Source organism: Lacerta agilis, chromosome 1 (assembly GCF_009819535.1).
Source record: "Lacerta agilis isolate rLacAgi1 chromosome 1, rLacAgi1.pri, whole genome shotgun sequence".
Lineage (NCBI taxonomy): Eukaryota > Metazoa > Chordata > Lepidosauria > Squamata > Lacertidae > Lacerta > Lacerta agilis.
Window position 1 is genome coordinate 118,180,425 of NC_046312.1, and position 23,988 is coordinate 118,204,412.

Genomic DNA, 23,988 nt, shown 5'->3' on the forward strand with positions numbered 1-23,988 from the left:
ACATGAGAAAGCATTTCCAGTGCTCAAAATAGTTCTTGCTCAAGGAAAGGCCTTCCAGTATTTGTTTGCAGTATGCCAGTTTATACATTAACAGTCTTCCATGCATTCATTAGCCATTATTTTATTTTTTCCACTGAATGGTAACCAAAATGTTTGCACAAAGTGGCACGTTAAGAATTTTTTAATTTTTAATTTTGATTTCTTTTGGTATAACATCCTTAAACTTCCCCTACATAAGAGGATGAGAACAATATTTAGAGGGAGTTTGTGCCCGCTTGCTGCCTTCCCTTTATAACTTCCATGTAGAAAGCTGCAGAACAGGCTATTTCCTAATTAGTTGTTGTGCAGGAACATCAGACACAGTAAAAGTCTGGACCAGTGGTAAAGGGTAGTTTCTGCAGTCAAAGAAGGGAATAAAAGCTGGGGGGCGTGCGCAAAGTTTTTGTGTTTGTTTTAGTTTTGCCCAAAGTTACTGAGCTTTTTGGCCAAAATTGCAAAAAAAGAAAACGAAAAAAGGATGTTTTTGAGCTTTTTAAAAAGTAAAACCACCAAAAACGACACTGCTGACATGGGGTGCCATACACCCGCATTTTCCTGGACATCTTGTCGATTTACGCCTTGACACTGCTTCCGACAGCAGTATTCCGGTTATGTCTGGGAAATTTCAAACGTATGGCAACCCTATTCACTATGGTTTGCTGAAACAAGCCAATTTCACAGATTACAGTTGGAAGGTGGCTTATTTCAGCAAACCACAGTTAAAATTAACCACAGTTTGTCCAGATGAAAAAATTGCAATGTGCTACAGTGAATCTAAAATGGAAGAGAAAGCTTCTCCATAATTCTAGAATGTAGTTATTGTGTTACAGTTTCTTGTCTGAGGGAATTTAGACATGCATTTCCACAAAGGCCTAATTTGACACTCTGGCCACTACACCACATTAGCTATAGTTATCAAAAATACAGTGGTGCCCCGCTAGACGAAAATAATTCGTTCTACGAATTTTTTCGTCTAGCAGTTTTTTCGTCTAGCAAAGCGGCAATGTAAACCGTGGTTTTCGCTAGATGAAAAAAAAAGACGAAAAATTTTCGTCTTGCGAGGCAGCCCCATAGACTTTTTCGTCTAGCGAGTTTTTCGTCTAGCGAGGCATTCGTCTAGCGGGGCACCACTGTAGTGATATTAGAGTTGCTTTCTAAACTTGCTTACCAATTAAAACATAGCATTGTGCATAAGAAACTTGAAATAAATGTTCATGAACATCATCTAGCATGGTTCTCCAATCTCTAAGAATTTTTTTATGTTAATTTTCTACAGTTTGCGAGGTGTTGATTTGAGCTGGAAAGCTGAATTACTGCCAACAGTTAAGGTAAAAACTGCACCATTTCCTTGAAAACTAAACACTTGTTTTGTTTATTTACTCAGTATTTAAGAGAATATAAATGTGCTGTGCACTTAAACACTGCAGAATCCACTTAAGTACATTTTGAAGAGCTTCTGTGATAAAATTAACAGTTCCAGTTTTTCCTTGTGGTTTAAGTGCTCTGTTGGAGACTTGGGAATTATTTTCACCATGATTTTGTTTAAAAGACTCAAAATACACTTTTCAGGTCAGTTAAACATTACTTTTGCTTGTGTTGTCTTTCTAGACTGTGACTCTGAAACTTCAAGACTATCCTTCTTTGTCTCATCTTGTGCTTCATATACCAGCTGTCAATGGAAATAAGGTAATAGAGAGGGGTGTCTAGTTTGTGTGTGTTTAAAACCAATAAATCTGAGTATTTTACATAACTTTTCCTGAAGCGCCACGCCCAGAACCTGTGCCTCTTCCCCGCTGGAGGAGTTGCCCTCCAGCTGCTGCCTGCCTCCTCCAGCCCCACAAAGCTGCCGGCAGCGCTGTAAAAAGGTCATCAACTCTGGGAAACGGGGGGTGGGGAGGCGCCAGAGGGATCTTTTAACCACGGCGCTGGATATGCTTAAGACGGCCCTGCTAGGGATGATGGGAGTTGTAGTCCCAAAACATCTGCAGGGCTGAGTTCCTGTGTTAGACGATCAATGGATTGACTGCAATAGTTGTTTGCCTCTGTAGTATCTGGGGTAAAGCACAAACCATTCTTTAGGCTCCACAAGAGAGCCTAAAATAAGCCTTAGTTCCAAATGACACATTTGAGAATCGGCAGAACATTTGCAGGTGATACAGAAATGACCCCACTATGCTTATTTCTGTTTGCTAATAAGGTGATTTGTTAAGTTTATAGTTGAGTCAGCTCTCGAACCCAGTTCTCCTGGTGTGAAGTTTAATACAGTGGAACCTCGGTTGCCGAACGTAATCCGTTCCGGAAGACCGTTCAACTTCCTAAACGTTTGACAACCGAGGCGCAATTGCCAGTCGGCAAAATCCATTGAAAAAATGGAGAAACGCACCTCGGAAGCTGTTTGACTTCCGAAGCATGTTCGAAAACGGAAGCATTCATCTCCGGGTTGTCAGCGTTTGAAAGCTGAAATGTTCAACTCCCGAAGCGTTTGACAACTGAGGTTCCACTGTACCTTGTCTTGGTTTTCCACTTTGTGAGGATGAAATGCTATGTGGACCACTGCCAGAAATTCTAGAAATTACTTTGTATTTCTTTGTTGCAGTTTACTTTTGACTGCGAGTTCTTTAACGAAGCTTCAAGAACAGTACAGCTTCCTGTGACCCACCTTTTTTCATTTGGTAGGCCTCCTTTACTGCATATGACAAATGCACGATTCTTGTTTCTGTGTACAGTGGTACCTCGGGTTAAGTACTTAATTCGTTCCGCAGGTCCGTTCTTAACCTGAAACTGTTCTTAACCTGAAGCACCACTTTAGCTAATGGGACCTCCTGCTGCCGCTGCGCCGCCAGAGCACAATTTCTGTTTTTATCCTGAAGTAACATTCTTAACCTGAAGCGTACATTTCTGTAACCTGAAGCATATGTTGCCTGAAGTGTATGTAACCCGAGGTACCACTGTATTTAAATAATTATTTCTTGTTAATTGTGACTCTAAAGACTAAAATCTTTAAGATAATATTTTAGTTTTCTGTTAATTATGTTGCTTTGACTGTATGCTCTATCTTTGACTTTCCTCAGATTCTTTTATTGAGGTTTTAATATTCTATAAACCGCTTTGAGATATTTCTTAAAAATATAAAGCGGTATAGAAATGAAATAAATAATAATGATAATTTACTGACTACTTATGACATGAGGCAATACTTTCTACAGGGCTTTCTTCAAACAAAATCGTATTGAATTCAACTGGCCTTATTCACAAGGTTCAGCTTCAACATTTTTGTCAGGTATAAATACTGATTATTATTATTATTATTATTATTATTATTATTATTATTATTATTATTTCATTATATGTTTTCTGTTTTGGGTTAGTTCTTTTGGGGAGTTCTAGTAAACTAATATTTATTGCATTGTTACATTTGTTTAGATATACCAAGCTTTTAACATCCTGATAGAGAGCCGCTGCCAGTCGCTTAAAGGTAAATTTATTTCCAGAAATCACTTTTAAACCAGTGAGGAAGGGGCAGGAATCCTATGCATGTACTTAATTACTCACATGCTCTTATTTTTGTATTGTCATTCGTTCTGTAGTTTTATTTCTAAGGTCATTTTGTAGTCTGACTCGCTGTAAAATTTACCTTATTTGATTTTTGTTTATTTATTTTGCTTTGTTTACTGATGTGGGTAGTTGGCAGTACAATTCCATGTACTATATTGAAACCTACTGATTCACATTTGAGCAAGGCACATCCAATATTAAGGCTCACCTTGCTCTTCCTTGCTTTTAAAATCTCCCAATTTTTGTTCGTTTTTCTTGAGTTTTGCTGAGATTTCATAACAATCCTCTTCTTTTCTTGAAGTATAGTTTCAGTAGCCGAGCTTGCCACTTCATTACAAAGCACTCTACAATTCAGCTCAGCTTTTCTGCAGTACCCCAGCTTGACTTCATATTATGTTAACTCTGCTAGCTGATAGATATATATCAGGTCTGAAAGGTCTGTTAATCTAGAAGATTTGATCTGAACTATTATCTCAAGTTTAGCAGGTGAACTAGTGAACTACAAATAAGCTAAGGTATCAGCATGTGGAGATGTTTGCTTAAATCAGCCATTTAGAGTGTGTGTTTCAGAATCCATTATTTTTTGTTTGCTCTGATCATGGGTGGGGGGGGGGGAAGGACTCTGTTACACAATAACTTTTTTTTTAATTGGTCGATTTAAAAATTGATGGGTGCTTGGGAGGCAAATTTAAGCTTAAGCTTTTAATGCAAAGGCAAAATTCATTTTAGTCCATAGATTTTAATATTCTTAATCCCTTATTTATTGGGGTATTTCCTGAGCATCACAAGATTGGGGTGAAATGTTTGAAAGAAAATAAGGTGTGTGTGTGTGTGTGTGTGTGTGTGTTTCTTCCCCCCAAATAGAGCTAAAATATTTTCTAATGTAAATGGTAACTGAGATGTGACAGTTGATTCAGGACTCTGCTTCATTAATGAGGTGTGGACTGAGAATTTTATCACTGGTGAGCACCTGGTGTGCCCTAGTAAACCAGCTAAATATGTGTTGCCACTGAGCTAAGTTTTATTCTAAACTCTGTTCTGATCGTTTAGATTTGGTATATATAGATCCCTGTGTGGGCGAGAGAGGAATTACATGTGTGCAAACGTAGTTGGTATCCATAAGATGCCTAAATTTGTTTTCTAATCTGCTTATGTTTCAGAGGGAAGCTTTCAGTTCATATGTATGAGATGGTATATGTGTTCTGTGTGTGTGTGTGTGTGTGTGTGTGTGAGAGAGAGAGAGAGAGAGAGAGAGAGAGAGAGAGAGAGAGAGAGAGAGAGAGGCCCATTGGAAACATGGTGATGTGGATAGAATGAAAATATTAATTCCTTATGTTAAAGTCAGTGGCTTTCAGGGTTCACAGTGGTAAAATGACCGGTTCATTATGCTGCGGGCACACAACATTTAAAATGAACCTGGATTGCTCTTGAAGTTCTCCTCTTGCCCCCGCCACAGATCTTGCAGGTTAGAATTAATAACAAGGCATGGTCTTTCATTGTCCATTGTGTTAGCAGACTACCAGTTTGTACCTTGATCTTTTATAGTTATCCTTTCCCTAATCCAAACTGATTCACTTTGTCTTGGGTAGTGCTTGGATGTTAGGCATTATAAAGGCAGATTTATGTGGCTGGGTTCCCCCCACTTTATGATAACAATCACACAACAGCTTGGCATCTTGAAATCTCCCGTTTATGCCAGCAAGGATGTGTAGAACCTTATCATCCTCTTGCCCAGGAAGTGCCTGTCAGTGCAGAGAGGAAGCTTATGCATTGTAAGCCTGTCATTTTTAAATTGCCACTTGAACTGGGTGCACGACACTCTCCTTAAAGTTGGCAATCTAATGCCACTTAAGAGTGAAAATGGATGAAGTGAAGATACATTTTCTGTTCTGTGAATGACCTTCCCATTTATCTCTCTGAGTGGCACAGTTGCCATTTCTCTTTGCTCTTGTGGTACTTCATAAGCCTCTTTATATTTCTTTCACTGTGCCTTCCTGCAGAGTTGGAATCGGGTAAATTATGATATCACACAGCCCTAATATTAAGTCTGCCATGCCGCTTGAGTCTGCAGTGTGACGTGAATAATGAGAAGTGCGGCTCAATACAAAATTGAGACAGACGAGACACATTGGCAGAGAAGCAAAAAAATTAAAATGCCGAGCATTAGAGATTGTGAGCAACTGGGAGATAGTTATTGGAAAAAGAGAATTACACATTATCTTTATTTTAGATGTTGTTACATTTCAATATAATTCTACAGCCTTACATTCTAGCTGTTTTATGACTATTTTTAAGTATTAAGATCTAAAGAAACAAAAAGAGAGTCAAAGGACATTTGGGCCTCATGCTTGGTCTCTCAAGTCACAGCAGAACCTAAAGTGTTGCAAAATACTCCTTGGACTTGCTTTTTGATAGCATGATACGTTTTGAAAAGTTTGTTCTTAATATTTGTTGTAGCAGATTCCTGTTGTAGTGGCCTGATTTAAATTGTATTTCACCACGTGCTTGGCTCTTTGTTTTATTATGTACTTTCATTTGCTTCTTTCTTTCAGAAAGGAAACCTTCTGTGTACCAGCTTCATATACCATGGTCCTATGAAGACTCTTTAACTTTGTCACAGTAAGAGTTTACCATCATTTGATTTCTTTATGTCACTGAAAAGTGTCACACCATATAGGACTTCCATATATTATATGAATGCATTCTCACAATATGCGGGTAAATAAGACCACAAAATTTGGGATAGCAAATGATCTTAATGTCCGAGTTTTTAAGGAAGGGTGAAGGTTTCGTGTGTAACAACAAAACACCGAATAATAGTTAAGTAGCCAGAAGATTCCTACTAATGCCCGTTTCTTCACATGAGACATGGCTTTGTCATGATGCTTCCATGTGTGTATGCCTCTCCTAGAATAATTCCAAAAAGGTATCAGTTAGAAGAGGCTTGAGCAGTGATCTGGAAAAGTTATGTTGCTGGTCACTTGTTCATAGGTTCAAGCAGTCTCTTCACTGCCTTGCTGACAGTGTTGTCTCCACTGGTAAAAACCATGGCTCCTATCCTAATCAGAGTTTGCAAACTAGCTTCAACAATAGTTTGGATGATATGGAAACTTTGATAAGCGGTAGTGCCACTTGTTAAATGAATGACAGCTCTGAATGTCTGCTTTTTAGCTCGTCGTTAAAAACAACAACCAGTGGAACCTGCAGCGAAAGCTAGCAATGTATCCTCCTGCACAAAATGAGTTCTCCTATCTCATAATGCCATGCACACTTAACAGGATCGCATCAGACTTTATTTTAGATTGGACAAGTGTTCATTGCAGACCAATATTTAAAAAACATAACATAACCACCACAGGGTTCCATCTTCGACTGAGATTTCTGCAAAGCTGCACATTGCCCAGCCTGAAAATGACACTGCTGTTCCATTGTTGAACATTTATTCATCTTCAGATTGCCAATATGAAGTAAGTAAAAGCTTATATGAAGTAAGTATAAAAAAGAGAGTTATATTTCTCCTAGTTTCCTTCAAAACAAGGGGGCCCATTTTCAGTATTGTGGTAAGACAGTCAGTGGAAGCCTTTTGATGCACAACTGAAGTGAAGCTCCCTTGGTTGTATTGCAGCCAACTGATGTTTGTTATATATCAGAGTAGGAGAAGGGCCTTCTTGGTAATGGGACCCCAGTTTTGGAATTCTTTATTTTCCCTGGTCTTTGCTCAGTAATTAGTGCCTAGGCCTGTCGTTCAGTGTTTCCTTATGATTGCAAATCATTTTGCATGGATCTGAATTTTAAGTTGTAACCCGCTCTGGGATTGCTTTGCAGTGCGGGTAATAAAATATTTTAAATAAGCTCAATCGCGTTTTCACCTTTTGTGAAGTGAGCATTTTAAGAGTGCTGTATTTATTTACTTGCCGTATTTATTTATTTTCCACTAAAATGCACATTTTGCTATTGGTAGTAATTCTGAGGATAAAAAAATAACAAAAACTAAAATATAGTTGCCAGTCATTAAAAAAGCACACATCAAATGACACTTAAGTAGGTGACGCTTAACAAAGGCCTGGACAAATGTTCTGGTGCTGGGGGGAAATCTTACCATGGTACCGAAAAGGCATAGTGATTGTACTAGGTGGACCTTACTGGGGGGGACATTTCTACACACACGATGCTAGTAATCCCCCACCAGACCTCAGATACCGTGTTTCCCTGAAAATAAGACACTGTCTTATATTTATTTTTCCTCAAGAAGACACACTATGGCTTATTTTCAGGGGGTGTCTTATTTTTTATTACATCAGTTGTTGATGGGGCTGCCCGCACCTCTCCGGTCACCTCTGAGCCTCCTTCCCGCTGGAGGAGCCGCCCTCCAGCTGCTGCCCGTCTTCTTAACTGGTCCGCATTGGTACGCTTCATAGCCACACCTATCCAGGGCCGTCTTAAGGGCGCTGCCAGCGCGGCTGGAGCTGTTGCCAGGAGGTGCCACGTCCAGCCTCGCCTCTTCCTTGGCGCCCTCCAGAACTGCGCCTATCACTATGTCTTATTTTTGGGGTATGGCTTATATTGCGCAAATGCTTAGAAATCCTGCTACGGCTTATTTTATGGGTATGTCTTATTTTCAGGGAAACACAGTACTTGGGCACAAACATGTGGTAATTGGGCAAGCTTTCAGTTTCCTGAGTCCTAAACTGTTTAGGTCTTACCCATTAACACCAGAAGTTTGAATTATGCTTGGAAATGGATTGGCAGTTGGTGTATGTTTAAGAACCAACAAAATACGATCTTGATGGTCAGTCCACATAGAAGCTTAGCATCTGTGTTTTAAGTTTCCAAACAGTCTTCCAAGGCTGTCCCATGAACAATACATTGCAGCAGCCTGATCTGGAGCCCATAAGAGCATGGGTCACTGTGGCCCCAGCAGTCAGTGTCTAGGAGGGATTGCAGTTGGTTCAGCAACCGAAAATAATGCAAGGCACTTTGTACGGACCGAGGCTATTTGGGCCTCCAGGGACACTGCTGGATTGTTAAACTGCACACCTTATTTTATCATAGTAACTGAGAGTATTCTCATTATTTTGTTTTTATGCTATATTATTGTTTTGTGTAAAAAAAAGCTACTTTTTAAAAAATGTGTGTTGCAACTAGGTAACCGTCAAGACCTCTTTTCTGCAAGTCCTTGGTCAGGTAAGAAAGTTTTGTTTCACTTAACCTTAAGCTGATAACGCGTAAAGATAACAAAACAAAAATAACGTACCTTGATCTGATAAAATGTATTCTGTGAGTGTAGCATGCATCTGTAACAATAGGGTGTAGTTCATAAAAGATAGTCCCAACAGTTCTAACTGATCCCTCCCCAAAATAGGGGTGCGGTGTCTACATTGCTAAATAATTCACATCCATGGAGCCTGGTGGGTCGGGTTGGCTGGGTGGAAGCAGAAAATGCTTTGTTCATAAGAGGTCCCGCTATTGCATGTGCTTACAGGTTTCCTGGCACCAGGCAATACCATCCACGCATCACATCAAGAACAAACAGTGCCGTCTACATCTGTGCCACAGTTGGGAAGCAAGAAATAACTTGAATGTAGACCAAACAAATGACTTGCTCAAGGCCATATGCTCAATTCAGTTCCCAAAACATCAGACCGCACCTCTCAGCCAACACTTGCTGCTACTGCACTGTGCCGCTTTTTAAAGAAGACAAAACAGTTATGATCCCAGTTGTGTTGTTCAAGATAAAATCTGGAAGCAGACGGAAGAGCCTTAAATAGCAGTCTCTAAAGCAGGGAAAGTCAGCGACAGAATAGCAGATGAAACTTATTTGTGCAAATTCAGTTTTGCTTAAATCCTACTTGTATTAACTTAAACCAGGTCAACATCTGAAGAAATGTGCATGCACACGAAAGCGCATACCAATAACAAACTCAGTTGGTCTCTAAGGTGCTACTGGAAGGATTTTTTTTTTTTATTCAGGTCAACGCAGCTTGTCATGCTTCAGATCAGCCATCATTTATTGCAGCCTGCAAGAGCGGTTGGTAATTTATTTTTTTGCTGCCTGCCTTAGATGGGTAAACACCCAGCAAGTCAGAACACATGTTGGTGGATCACAATATAATTCAGGCTTGATTTGCCCAGTTGGCTAAAGTTACATTTCTGAATATAAAGTGGCCATCTTTAATCACGATCTGAAACTTGATTGTGCTAAATTTGAAGCCGTGTTCTGGGTTCATATGTACAATTATGGGAGCATTGCTGCTTTCGCATCCTTACCCCCTTCGTGCTAAAGCTGATGTACTTGATTGCAACTTGAGATTTGAGTAACAGATTGATATGTCTGCGTGCTTTATATTTGGCACTAGAATGTGTGGCACTCGTACCTGTGGAAAAGAAACTGAGCCCATTTTTATCTTGAAATAAGATATCCTGAGAGCTAGCGTAGCATATTGGTTAAGAATATAAGTTGGGAATTTTTGATGAAATCTCAGTCCACCCATGAATTTGCTATGTGGTATTGAGCAAGCCATTTTGTTGTCTCAGCCCTGCCACCTGTTATATAGGCATGTCTCACAGGTTTTTCATAATTACTGAGTTAATGTATGTGAAGTATTTAGGGGGGGAAAGCACTATGTAAGTACTGAATTATTGTGGACATTGGGTGATATTTGCATGTTCCGTTTTTTTCCATAAAACATCCTTGTTTTGTAGGTAATAAGATTCCATGGTGGCACTCTTCCCGTGTACATAATTTCTAATATTCTTCTTGCTTATGGAAGACAGTTAAGGTCCCTAATTTCAACAGGTAACATTACGTGAAAAGATTTTTAAGCACAGGTTTGTTTATTATTATAAAACTAGAAAACAGAGTTTCGTTGTACATTTCATTTGTAGTTTGCCAATCGTTTTGTTACTGCTTTTTTTAAAAAAATCCTGAGATTTGTTGTAAAGTGGTTGATAATCACGTAGATACAGATAGGAATCTGGGAGGGAAGCGTTTAACTGTCAAGAATAAAGAATAGTTATTGTATAGCTTATCGACTTGAATGTATTTTAAAGCAAACTCTTTACAATGCTAAGTAGAGCTTTTAAAAGTCAGTACATTTTTAAAGCTTTGAGTTATATTTATTTGATTTCTCAAATCATTAGGGTGATTTGCAGCAGCTTCATTTTGGTCAGACCTGCAAGCTGGGTGGGGGGGGGGGAACACATTTAAATATATTCATAGAACTGAGAATTCCGTCTCAAAAATATTCAGTGTCGAAAATTGAATACAACTATTACTGTAAAAAATTTCTGTCGGTCTGTTTCCCCACACCATCAGTGCATTAGTAATGACATTATATGACAAATAGAAGTTTTACTGCAGTGGAATTAGCATTTAACAATGGTTATAATATATCCTGAATTTTGGAACATTTATTATTTTCCTGTTAATATTATAATTTACTGGCCACATCTGATTCTTGATATACATTTTTCTTGTTCTAGGTCACTGCACAGATTTTGCACCTGCACTTACTAAAGCAGCCAAGCCCTATAAAGTAGAACCAATAGTGAATATTGTTAAATTCTTGTTGGGGTAAGTTCCTTGCTTGTATATTTTTCCACTACACCATGGAATTCTTCATGCAGCAATAAAGGTCCTCATCAGTAACATACATACTAAAAAAAAATAGCATTTGAAATTAGGATTAATTATAAATTTTTGATAAGCAAGTAAAGCAAACCACTATAATATTGTGTTTTGCCTCCTACAGGCTTAACTGGTTTAAAGGAATCTGGGATATATTATCCTTACCAGAATTGGATGCTGTTACACTGAACAACCGGAACTTGTGGTTTCCTTTTGTTTCTCTAATCCTTTTTATGTTTGGGACCGGCCTAGCCTATTGGGGTGGCATACTCTTCAGTTCATCTCTAAGGATCTCATCCTCATTGCATATAGCTTTGACCAGGTAAAAAAAAAAAACTGCTCTTATTTTATGTGGGCAAAAATGAAAAGATGAAAATATAATACCTACTTACTAACAGTGATTATACTAAACCTGGGGATAGTTCTTAACTAGCTGAGAGAATGGGTTAACTTTCTAGGGGACTGTAGAACATTGTACAATATTTTACTAGCTTTTAGTTGCATCTTTGTGAGATGGTTCTAAGTGTTGAACTACTAATAAGCTGATTTAACCTGACTGTAAGGGCAATTTGGTTAACTTGCATTTAAAGAGGGGTTTTTCTGCATAAGGTAGAACCTTATCAAGTTCTACCAATGGATACTATAAATGGTCAGAGGTAATAGGGTTAATATTTGGGTACTTGTTTAGTACAGGACATCATTCAGGAACTGACCATTGGCAGTTTGTAAATTTTCTTTACAGTTGAAATGCCATTCTTTTTCAATCAAATTCTGAACAGGGCATAAAAGCTTTTTTATTTCATGAAGGAATAAACCATTTATTACATTTCTGTTCTAGTTCTGCGGTGGTTTTCTTCCATTTTTGTTCCTTGGCCTAATCATATCAGATTGCGTTTATTATCCTTCTTTTATTTATTTTTTAAAGGTTAGATAGGATAGATATCATTTGTGGGCTTAAGGAGGTCTTTGATTTTGCTTTCAATTTTAGTTCTTGGAAATTGGAGCAAGTTTCTGCACTTACACTTATTTGTACCAGGCAGAATGAAACATACAGCTGCCAAAATTCATGACCCTTGACTTGATTAAACTTGATTTTTGCTTTTTCTTTCCATCAAATTACTCTTTTTAAATTCTTGGATTGTACAGTTGATCTTTCTATTTAGGACTCCTCTTTTTCAAAGTAACTTTGCTCATCTTATCCGGGCAAAGTAAAAAGTAATCATGCTTTAATTTAGACTTTGACCCAGAAAGCCACAGAATGCTTGATTCCTATCTCAGCGTTTGTCCAAGAAACATTTTTTCTAGAACCCCCCCCCCCTCCGCACGCGCAAAGAAGCTAAACCATTCCAATGTGTTTGTGCTGTTGTAATTCTGCAGTACTAAGATCTGCTTTGGGAAATATACATAATTGAAAAACAGACTGGATTCACTAAACTTCAATATACAAAAGAGATATTTGGTAATAACTCCTTTTCCTGAAAGGCGAAATGTTTATTTGCATGTTCAGGAGTAACATTATTTTCAGAAAACCAGGACATGACATCTGTAAGTAGTATTCATAAATACCAAAACTGTCGGTTTAAAAAAGAAATGGAAGGGAAAGAATACAAAAAACAGCAAATTCGGGACACTGTGAAATAAATTGACCCTCATAGTTACGGACTTTGGCAAGCCTCCAGACACAGCTGCATTATAGATGTAGTGCCAGAGTGAAATTGTAACTTTTCCCTATGGACACGAGGGCACCCTCCAAGGGGCAATGTGTACCTCCTTTTCTTGAGCTAGGAAAATGTCTATTGCATAGGTTCAAAACTATGGTTAGCACAAACCGTAGTTTGACAAGGTGTCTGAGCTGATCCATTATACTTTATACATGGATGAAGGAAGAATGTCAGATGAAGTTAACGGACTACGCAGAATTGGATAAGATGACAGGGAGAATTGGAAACCGGCAGGACCAGAGGTTCTTGGAAGATTGGAATAAATTTGAGAACTATTTGAAGAACAACTGTAAACAACAGATTACGCTAGTAGGATTGCAGGAAGTTTTGTAAGGAGGACTATATTAGGAAATATTACAGAGAAAATTTAGGAAAAGGATAATTTGTTATAGAATATTTAAAGTAATAGTGAAATTATGGAAATACAATATTAAGTTATGAAGATTGGAAATCTCTAGACATAGTTGATGGAAGTCTAAAATGTTGTATAATATATGAACAAATGTTAAATGATGTTTGGAAAATACATATAAAACTTAATTATTTATATATATATATATATATATATATATATATATATATACACACACACACACACACACACACACACACACACACAAACACACACACACACTTTATACATGATTAATGTTTCACTGTTCAGGAACGGAAACCTTTATTTTGTGTGAATTAAATTATGACTGTTTGCATTTGCCAGACCCTCTCGACATCCATCAGACCCCAGTTTGTTTACGCGAAGAACGTTGTGCGTAGCTGTTTGCATGTTTTTCCTTAGCTGGACGACATGTGGAGCGTTGGCTATATTAATGACATATGCTCATTACACCTTCAAGGTATTTAACCAGCATGTGGCAAATACAGTGTGTGAATAAAATGCTTGTAAAGTTTTTAAATCATGGGTTGCTTTGGGCAGTCTTCTCATAGGTTTGGTGCTGAGTGTGATGTGGGGTGGAAAATGGGAGGAAAAGATTGTGCTCGTCCTGCCTCCAAGGCATCCAGCTACCCCTGGTTTTGGTGCACATAAAATCCAACACATTTTGCTCAGATTTCTTGGTTGAATGCTTTTTTTTTTTAATTGTTACACCCCTCCTGCCTTCTGTGCCAACTGTAAACCTACTTCAGAGGGTTGGGGGACCCTTCCGAACAATATGGGAGGTGGCACTTGGGGTGGGAGTGCAAGTCCAGTTTTCAAACCCCATCTTTCTCAAGTTCCCCTTCCCTCGCAGTTTGAAAGAATGAGAAAGGAATTACGTTTTAGTTGGCTTATGCAGAATTGGCAAAGTTGACAGCTAAAATAAGAGAACCCTATTGACAAAGGTTTTGTGGAAGAGTGGAAACCCTTTTCGGATTATTTAAGGAAATGTTATTATATGATGGACACGCGAGCAGGATTGGGACTATGAGCAACAGAAGAGAGTAAAATAACAGCAGTTTTGTTAAGGTTTAAGAGACAGAAAACAGGGTGCGACAGAGGAACAGAAGCAAACACCATGGAGAAGGGGGTGGGAAGTAAAAGGGGAAAAAGTTTTTATAATGTACAGAAATGTATGTGTGAAATTTTAGAAAACTTAATAAAAAGTTTTTTTTAAGGAATTATATTTTAGTCTAGGACGGTGATGAAGTTAAGTTGCACTTTCAAGTTGATACACTGCAGTTTAAATAGTCTTTTTTTTTTTTAACAGGTTATTAAACTGCATTCACACGTCAGAACAGAACTAAGTGTCCTTGATACGGTAGGTCTGTTCTATGTCTTTCTTTGGGTTATGTTAGGTTTTTTCAGTTTTTAACGTTTCAGGATTGTCTTTTTTCTTAAGGGAGAAAAAAAATAAAATACCTCTTGCTGTCGGCTAACATCCGAGGGGGGCTGCCCCAAACATGAACCTGAGAGTTTGCTCAGGCGAAAAGGAGGCTTCTCTTCCTTTCCCTCAAGTTTGGTTTTTACTCCATCCTAGCTTCACTGCTGGATCTTACTTTCCCACCCAGTGAGTTAATCAATCACCTACATACCAATCGACCGCAGCAAAACCTCTAAGCAGTTTACAGTATATATTTACAGTTTACAGCCAGATGGGTGGGGTATAAATAGTAAATAATTATAATTATAATTATAATAAATTTATTATTTGTACCCCACCCATGTGGTCGGGTCTCCCCAGCCACTCTGGGCGGCTTCCAACAAATATTAAAATACATTAAGATATCACAGATTAAAAACTGCTTGCACTTTGACGTGCTTTTGAACTGCTAGGTGGGCAGGAGCTGGGACCGAGCAACCGTTGCGGGGATTCGAACTGCCGACCTTCTGATCGGGAAGCCCTAGGCTCTATGGTTTAACCCACAGCACCACCCGCATCCCATGTAGTGTAAGGTCTCCCAAACTTGGGTCTCCAGCTGTTGTTGGACTACAACTCCCATCATCCCTAAGCTAGCAGGACCAGTGGTCAGGGATGATGGGGACTGTAGTCCAAAAACAGCTGGAGAGACCCAAGTTTGAGGAACCCGGGTGTAGTGGTTAGAGTTCTGGATTAGGACCTGGGAGACCAGGGTTGAAATCCTGAGTCAGCCATGAAGCCCACTCTTACCCTCTCTTACCCTCACAGAGTTGTTGGTGAAGGTAAAACGGAGACAGGGAGGTTGCATCTCCCACCTTGAGCTCCTTGGAGGAAGGAAGAGGTGGGATATAAATTAAATGAATAGCACCACTTGATACTTTTTACCTTCACCACGAAGCACTTTTAAGTTCACCATTAAACTTTTATCAACTTATTAATGCCTATGCTTATATTTTATAGTGCCCAAAGAACTCGGAACAAAGCTCCGCTTGTTCCAAAAGAGAAACGGAAAAGAGCTGTGCGTCATCAGCAGATGGCCTTTCAGAAGCAGCAGCAGCAACATCATCACCTACGGGCAGCACAGCCATTGACAGCGTTGTAGACAGTCTTAAGATGCACGTCACCGTCCTCAACTTGCTTACGTTGATTGTGCTGCTCAGTTGCCCATCTTTAATTTACTGGCTGAAAAATCTCAGGTAACCTGCCAGAAGAACTTACAGGTTTTTTACAAGAATCCACAACGGGATTCCATCCAAAGGGGTTGATTTTAAAATGCACTGCATATTGTTTCTTATTCCTTTCCATGCCATAAAATCTATTTCTGCTTGTGTAATCCATTAGAATCATTGATTTGTGGATGTCAGGGAACTGCCACCTGGCCCGCTGGGGGGAACGGAGGGTCCGTTAGCATACAGAGAGCCCCGACGCCAATTCAGCAGCAGCAACTCTTCCAGCGGGGAAAGCCGCCACACCTCCAGTGGGGAGGAGAGGGAAGGAACCAGCCGCGCGGGGAGGGGGCTTAGGGATGCCACTGATAGCTCCAGCGCCTCTTCTAGCCAGGAGCCAGGAGCAGGGAGCCTGGCGGGGAGAGGGCTTGGGGATGTCGCTGAGACCCTGCGCTCACCTCGCCTGGCTGGTCAGGAGGGAGGCATGCCATTTCTGGCACCCCAGTTGCGCAGAGGGGTGAAACGCAAGGAGGGTAGGAGGAGACTTGGGGTGCCAAAGTTATTATGCTGGGGGAGAAGCCGGAAGGGGCCACTCCCGGATTCTGCCAGCGACTGAGACAGAAATGCTTTTTGTAGCTCTGCACTGTAAATAGTTTGCACAATAAAACTGCAAAAAACTGTTTGGGCTCCTGCTCCGTTACTCGTGAAGCACCTTCACGCGAACCTTACAGTGGAGTTGGAAGGAACTCCAAGGGGCATCTAGGCCATGGGTAGGCAAACTAAGGCCCGGGGGCTAGATCCTGCCCACTCGCCTTCTAAATCTGGCCCACAGACGGTCCAGGAATCAGTGTGTTTTTACATGAGTAGAATGTGCCCTTTTATTTAAAATGCATCTCTGGGTTATTTGTGGGCCATAGGAATTCGTTCTTCTTCTCCCCCCCCCCAATATAGTCCAGCCCCCCACAAGGTCTGAGGGACAGTGGACTGGCCCCCTGATGAAAATGTTTGCTGACCCCTGATCTAGGCCAACTAAATCATACATGACAGATGACCATCCATCCTCTGCTTATGTATTATCTACAACTTGTGTCTACAATATTCTATTGTTGCTACTCTGTGTTTCACTTGCAAAATTTGATTTTCAGTTTATTACCATGCTCTTTGTTTTTTCTCTCCCCCAAATAGGTACCATATCAAGCTTGATCCTGATCCATGTAGATCAACTGCTTTTATGCTCATAGGCATTTTGGGTATACTCATGAATGCAAGCACTACAAAAGTTAAAACAAGGTACCTTAGTTCATTATCTTCATTTCCCCCACAGTTTTGGTGTTTGAAGGCGCAGTTTGGTGTGTGTGTGTGTATGTGTGTGTGTGTGTGTGTTTTAAAACAAAACCATCACAATTATTTTAGTCACATACAGGTACAAGCCTTTAAGAGCATCTTCTGCCTGTTCCCACCCTACCCACTATGTATTATCAGGATCACTTAGCAGGTCTCCAGCTGTTTTTGGATTACAGTTCCCATCATCCCTGACCACTGGTCCTGCTAGCTAGGGATGATGGGAGTTTTGTGTTTTCAAGCTGTTTTCTTACCCTTGACTGTTCAGTGGACGTGATTCAGAAGTCCTCTCAAAATGGGAGTGTCAGGGAAGATGTCTTCTGCCAATTTCTCCCCTGCAAGCCCCACATGTTGTTATGGGGCATGTACCCCTGACTCTGTAAATGAAAAACAAGCCATCGTTGCAGCTCACCACTTGTTTGGAGTGAGACAAACCACAAGCCTACATTTAAGCATAATGCTAAGCTGAACGGTGGCTTAGCTCTGGGTAGTGTGGCAACAGAAGGACCCAGGGAGGAGCAAAGAAGCCGTGATTTTCTCTTCCAGTACCAAAAGGATTGCACATTCACAATAAGCCATAGTTTGGGTTACTGTTATGTGCTAGGCCCTGAGTAGCCCCCCTACACCCCCATTTTCAGGGGTGATGATGGTTCAGGTCAACACTTTCCATGTTAAGGCTCTGTTTAAATGAGACTGCAATATTGAAATGTGAGGCTAGGATATGCCAGAAGGTTGGGTGGCTCAGTCCGAGTCTTTCTTTTCTTTTTCAATTTTTTTATGTGTTTATTAAAAGTACATTCAGTGCATGGGAGTAGCCAAGAAGGGGAAGGGGGGCAGCTGCCCCCCAAATCAATAAAAATGCATAGCAAGCTGAGGTTCTGCCCCCTTCTAACAAAAGGCCTGCCCCCCCCAACAAAAATCCTGGCTACACCCGTGATTCAGTGTCTCTGTTTTCAAGTCTTCAAGTAGTTCGTGCAGGTCAGTTACATTCAGTTTGAGACGTTTTGTTATGGGCAGTATGGGGTTGCTGGGAGAAGAAGTGGGGAGACAGAGGGCTGAGGAAATAGGGGAACAATAAACTTTCTTTTTTTCATAATGTAAGAGCAGACCTTTTGTGTCAGCCCCGTGTGGGCAGGTATCTTAATTTTGCTGACGGAACGAAAGATCAGATGGCCCAGGAGATGGTTGGTTGCAGTTGATTGGTTGCAGTGCACTTTGTTTATGTAATACGCAGAAGTACCAGATATTTCCTGGGAATATCTGCACTCTATTATGCCACACAGCTTGCAGCCTTAATAATGGCAGAATTGTTTTACCTTTTTTTCCCTTTCTCCACAGTAAACTGCTGAAGATTGCTGCACATCTCCCACTTCCTTTGTCTGTTGCCGCTGTGGTGTTTGCACCAATGCACTTAGACAGAATGCCATACTTCGTAATCATTCCTCTTTTTCTTCATGCGTTATGTTGCATTGTGTAAAGACTGCAGTTTACCAAAGCACCAAGCACACCAGGAAGCGGTGGCGGGAGGGCGTTGAACCAAGGATAATCTGGGACAACATGAAAATATCATGGACATTATCTTCTGTCCGTGGCAGAAGTGAAAACAATGCTGGGCACATGTTGTGAAGGTTGATCCAGTTAGAAACCATAGGGTTTTGTACCTTGCTGTTACAAAAAAAAAAATACTTGTAGAAACTTACAATTCAGTTCATAATCTGCCTCTGACAATGATGCTTTATTTTTGTGGTGTTGGAGCAGAGTTTTGGTTTGTTTTTTTAAAAAAACAAAAACAAACCAGATGTGCACTTTCAGTCATTTGCAGCCAACCTTTTGCTGCTACTGTTGGCAGCAAATGACTGAAAGAAAATTGGCTCAAAATCCATAGCCAATAAGACAATCCAAAAGTTCTTATTCCGTTAAAGGCAGCTGAAGTTATGTTTTGTCCTTCCTTGGGTCTGTACTAAGCTATAATGCCGATGCTGCTTGACTTGGTGAGAAATCAAAAACTATTTCACAGCTTCCACGTTTGTGAGATTATTGAAAGTGGTGGTGGCCCAGTACATTGATTTATGTTCAACGTAACATAGTTTACTAAGTATATCAGCAGATGTGTATGCTCTTTGTACTGTTACACTGCAGTGTGAAGCTCAGGGCAGATTCTCGGGTGACTTTCTGTACATAGAGATTCATGCTAGTGTACATGGAAACATGTAGAAAGTTACACGGATACCTACTTTAGCAATACTTTGTGTTGGGAATAACACACCCACATGAGCTTCCCAATATGTGCATATTGTTCAAGACCAAAATTCATCTCTCTGCAGCTGTTTAAATGTGAGTGTTTTAGTAAGGCGCTTCTGGCTTCGGTAATCATCATCACAATCATACGGCTTCCAGCATAATAAAAACACAGCAAAACATCACCCATTAAAACTTCCCGATACAGGACGGCCTTCACATGTCTTCAGAAAGTTGTTTATATAGTTTGACATTGATGGGAGGGCTTTCTACAGGGTGGGCGCCACTGCCGAGAAGGCCCTCTGCCTGCTTCCCCGTAACTTCATTTCTCGCAGTGAGGGAACATCCAGAAGGCCCTCGGAGCTGGACCTCAGTTGTCCGGGCTGAATGATGGGGGGTTGGAGGCACTCCTTCAGGGCCGAGGCCATTTAGGGCTTTAAAGGTCAGCTTCAACACCTTGAATTGTGCTTGGAAACATACTGGGAACCAATGTAGATGCTCAGATGACTAGGAGATGCTTCCCACATATATAGGCTGTTTCCTTGAAGCAATCTCTCTGCCTCTAGATCGTATCAGTCACCCACAATATTAGCTTTAATTCTACTGTATTGAGCTTGTTTTCCCTGGTCCATAACAAAAGGCCCCCCAGAAAGCAGTCGGCTTGAAATCTGGACAACCTCTAGTAGTTTCATACAGACATTATTAAAACAAAATGGACACCCCTGAGGTACTCGGTCAGATAATGTGTTAACTGATAAGTTACTCAACACCGTGGCGGTGTCGGGAATCACCTGAAGGCAGAACTATGTACTGGCACTCCCATCTCAACAAGTAGTCAGTGGATATGAGAAGCAAGTATTTATCTCTATGTACAAAGAAGTTTTAAAAGAATCTGCCTTTGGGCATAACTATGGAGTGGCAAGTACTGATCATATATGTCACCATTTATAAAGGAGCAGCACATTTTCTGGTACCTTCTGGTGAAATGTACAGGGCATGAATCCAACAGCAAATGTTGTTCCTCTTGCATTGCACCATCACCTTGGAAAAAAATCTGCAGTCGTTTTGCCAATGTAGCCACTTACCTGCAAGCATAGCTGGTCGGCCTACCGACATAGGCACTTGTATATCTCGTTATTTATTTCTGGTGCATCCATTGCCTTGAGACCTGAGTGCTGATCTTACACGATGGCTCGCTTCCTCTCCCTTTTGTAATCGGGGAAGAAGTTCTGAACCAAGTTAACACATGTCCGTCTTGCCTTTAACCAGTTTGTACCATTCCTGCCTCAAGTGCCTCAGTTAATTCTGGCTTGTGTATATATAGATATATATATATTAATCATTCAGTTTTCTTGGATGCAAAACCTCTGGATTTTAAAAGAAATTCTTTTAACTGTAGAACTAGTACCGCAAGCCTGCTAACAAGTTTAGTACTTAAAAGCTGTTGTATGAACCATGAAAAGCTTTATAACTAGAACAAGTATTTTAAAACACTTCAGCTAGTTTTATGGTCTCAGTATCTTTACATAAATTTTTATCCTATAAAAATTATATCCTTGCTACTCTTAAGAGATAAGGCCTTCGGGCAAACAGTACTCTTATCTCTTGAGGTCTAATTTCCAGCTGGTTAAATGGAATTTAACTTGGTGTGCAAGTGACAAAATTTGAGTTGTTGGTGTACTCTGTGTGTACACCTGTCCTTTGTTAGCTGGATTACTTAACAGGCTGTGCTAGGAGTTACTCCTGATTGCTGAGTAGGGCTTCTTGCTTGCCAGTAGCTGGTGATGTGAAGAGAAGCTACAAGCCCTGCAGGAGCCTTTTTCAGTGCAGCCTGGCCTTGAGGGATGCTCCTGTGCCTCTTAATAGCTGTATGCTAGGGAGAATTTTGGCAGGGGTTTTTGTTCTCCTGTCAAAGTACTGCTGCAACAGTTTAGACGCCAAATGTTTCGTTGTACCAAGGGCGCACCACAGTGCTCTTCAAAGTCATGTGTTGGCATGGGTACGTGGAAGCCTGCAGCTTCCAGTCGCAATGCTGACAAGAGCTTCTCCTTTATAACAGGTCCAGATGCTTCTGAAATACCTGGCTTCGCTTCACAACTTTTATGCTGCAGTTGGGGCAGGGGCAAAGCCACGCCCGGTTCCTAATTAGGTCATAATGGCACTGAATATAAGTTCAACAGTGCTTTGTCTGCTTGCTGCTGTATGTATTATGAACAATTTGAGAACTGTTAGCCACTAAGCAACCTAAAATCCTTAACGTTCATTTTGTAATTCATTTATGCTTAATATGATATGATAGTTTCTTACTCAGTTCAGTATTAGATTTTTACACCCCTTTTTAGAAGAAATACATATAGCTAGATTGCAACAGGAATTAGCATTCTCTATAATAACGTTATGAAGTTTTCATTTCCTAGAAACTCATGTACTTTACTAAATTACCATCAATTAACATACCTCTGGATATTTTTGCCAATGAAATATGCTCGATAAACAGATCTGTACTTTTGAAGCAATGTGGCAGATGCATTCTTAATTCATCTATACAAGTGTCTGGTATTCTGATACCAGTCTGCGTAATAAGGATTTACGATAGTTCAAATTATCTACAGGAAAACCTTCCTTACGAAGCATCTTGTTTATATACGTGATAGAGTTTTACCGAGCACTTTTACGCATATCTACTTGGAGGGATGCTCCATTAAGTTTAATAGAACTTACAAGTGAGTGAGTATCTGTAGGATTTCAGTCTTAGCCCAATTTTACCAAAAGTTTTAAATTCAAAATGGCAGCAATTTCAATTTCCCAGATGATGCAAGTTATGTAGGAGCAAATTCTACGGTCTTCCATTAATGTGTGAGGACTGTATGAAAGCCCAGGTACCCTGAGTCCCAGTCCATAGAACTGACAACGTAAGTTTGCACATTCAGACGCACTTTTTAAATAGCAGCTCCTCTTACTGTGCATGGCATACTACTAAAACCAAGTAGCATTTTCATGCATACCACTAAATCAAGAGGCATTTTCATGCAGAACGGGGAGGCATTTGTAAAGATGGAAAGTCAGAACTACAGCAGTGATGTGTGAAGGTCCTGGAGCACACCTTATAAAGCTCTCTCAGTTGTAGCCATTATTCCACCAAAATGAGTTGGCTGTTCATGTATTTAAGCAAGACACGAGGCTTAATTTAAGGATCTCAGCCCAATTCTGTGCAGCCCTCTGTGTAATACAGGCAAGCAGGTGCCATTGCTTGTTGATGTGACACTCAGAGAATTGGCAACCTTGTCTAAAAGAATTGCTTGTTTTAGAATCTCACTAAAATGTCTTAAAGAGTTTTTCAGTAGGCCTTTGTAACATGTAACCTGCCAGCTACATATGGCTGCTTTATTAGGAGCTTGCAAAATTTACTGGTTTTGACGGCGGCCTTGTGATAGCAAAAAATCGGGATGGGAGGAAGTAGTAGCAGGAGCAACAACAACCAGCAAGCTGTAGTGTATAGGTCTTTGTTGAGTTTGGACCCGTGTTTTGCTCTTAAACTGACATTGCTGATAAACCTAATGCGTTTTGTATGAAGGAATAGCTCCACTTCAGTGTGTGGATTCAGAAGTGAAATAAATATACGAGACTACCATGCAAAACCCTAAAGAGTGAAACCTGAGTTAAATTCCCACTTTTCCAGTCAAGCGCATGCCTTAAATTAACTAATTGCATTTGTAATTGTTTGAGCCCAGTTTAAAGCTGAATGTATTGTGCCACCATTTAGTAATAGGAAACAGGGACTTCATGAATGCCCTGATGCATTATCAATGTTGGGTCACCCTGTTTCAGCACTTGGGCATGGTCACTTCAGTGCACATACAGACCTTTGTTGTTCAGTTGTTCAGTCGTGTCCGACTCTTCGTGACCCCATGGACCAGAGCACACCAGGCACGCCTATCTTTCACTGCCTCCCGCAGTTTGGCCAAACTCATGTTAGTCGCATGACTACCATGCCTAAAGTGTGTTGTTCCTCCAGCGGGTTTACAGCAGATGGAGTCAATCCATACATGTATTTCATGGTGTGTGCAAATATGCCCCCCCACACACATTGAAAACATTGACGACTACCATAAACAGGAGATCCGTGTTTACATCTGAAAGGCACAGGTCTCTCGAGGGAAGTAGTTAAACTTCTGAGTCAGTATTGCACAAAGGATGTGTTCCATTATCACAATGAGCCATGGTTTATTGTGAAATGAACAACCCCAGGCAAGTCTTAGGCTCCCACTGCCCTCCTTTAGTGCAGTCACAAGTAGGTGATTGAAAGCTTTCCCTTAGCGTTGAGTCCAAATCCAACAAACCAGTTAATCTTAATGATGCTTTGTTTGCAAATAAATCAGCTCCGTAGCACACGGTTTGAAGCTGGCCTGTTTCAAACGTCATAGCTCCTCATAGTTTGTTGGGTTCAG

At 40.4% G+C, this 23,988-nt stretch overlaps 1 protein-coding gene across 1 annotated transcript in view; it reads left to right on the forward strand.

The window, feature by feature from the left end:
* PGAP1 (post-GPI attachment to proteins inositol deacylase 1) overlaps positions 1-19,045 on the forward strand; it is a 44,590-nt gene extending 25,545 nt beyond the window's left edge. The window contains exons 12-27 of the mRNA XM_033168833.1: positions 1,316-1,367; positions 1,648-1,725; positions 2,636-2,711; positions 3,246-3,319; positions 3,463-3,514; positions 6,147-6,213; positions 6,953-7,061; positions 8,740-8,778; positions 10,297-10,390; positions 11,077-11,167; positions 11,346-11,543; positions 13,661-13,796; positions 14,646-14,696; positions 15,756-15,991; positions 17,147-17,251; positions 18,641-19,045. Of these exons, the coding sequence (XP_033024724.1) occupies positions 1,316-1,367; positions 1,648-1,725; positions 2,636-2,711; positions 3,246-3,319; positions 3,463-3,514; positions 6,147-6,213; positions 6,953-7,061; positions 8,740-8,778; positions 10,297-10,390; positions 11,077-11,167; positions 11,346-11,543; positions 13,661-13,796; positions 14,646-14,696; positions 15,756-15,991; positions 17,147-17,251; positions 18,641-18,779 (1,597 nt within the window). The 3' untranslated portion in view covers positions 18,780-19,045. The remainder of the gene's footprint in view (positions 1-1,315; positions 1,368-1,647; positions 1,726-2,635; positions 2,712-3,245; positions 3,320-3,462; positions 3,515-6,146; positions 6,214-6,952; positions 7,062-8,739; positions 8,779-10,296; positions 10,391-11,076; positions 11,168-11,345; positions 11,544-13,660; positions 13,797-14,645; positions 14,697-15,755; positions 15,992-17,146; positions 17,252-18,640) is intronic.
* Positions 19,046-23,988: the final 4,943 nt, after the last annotated feature.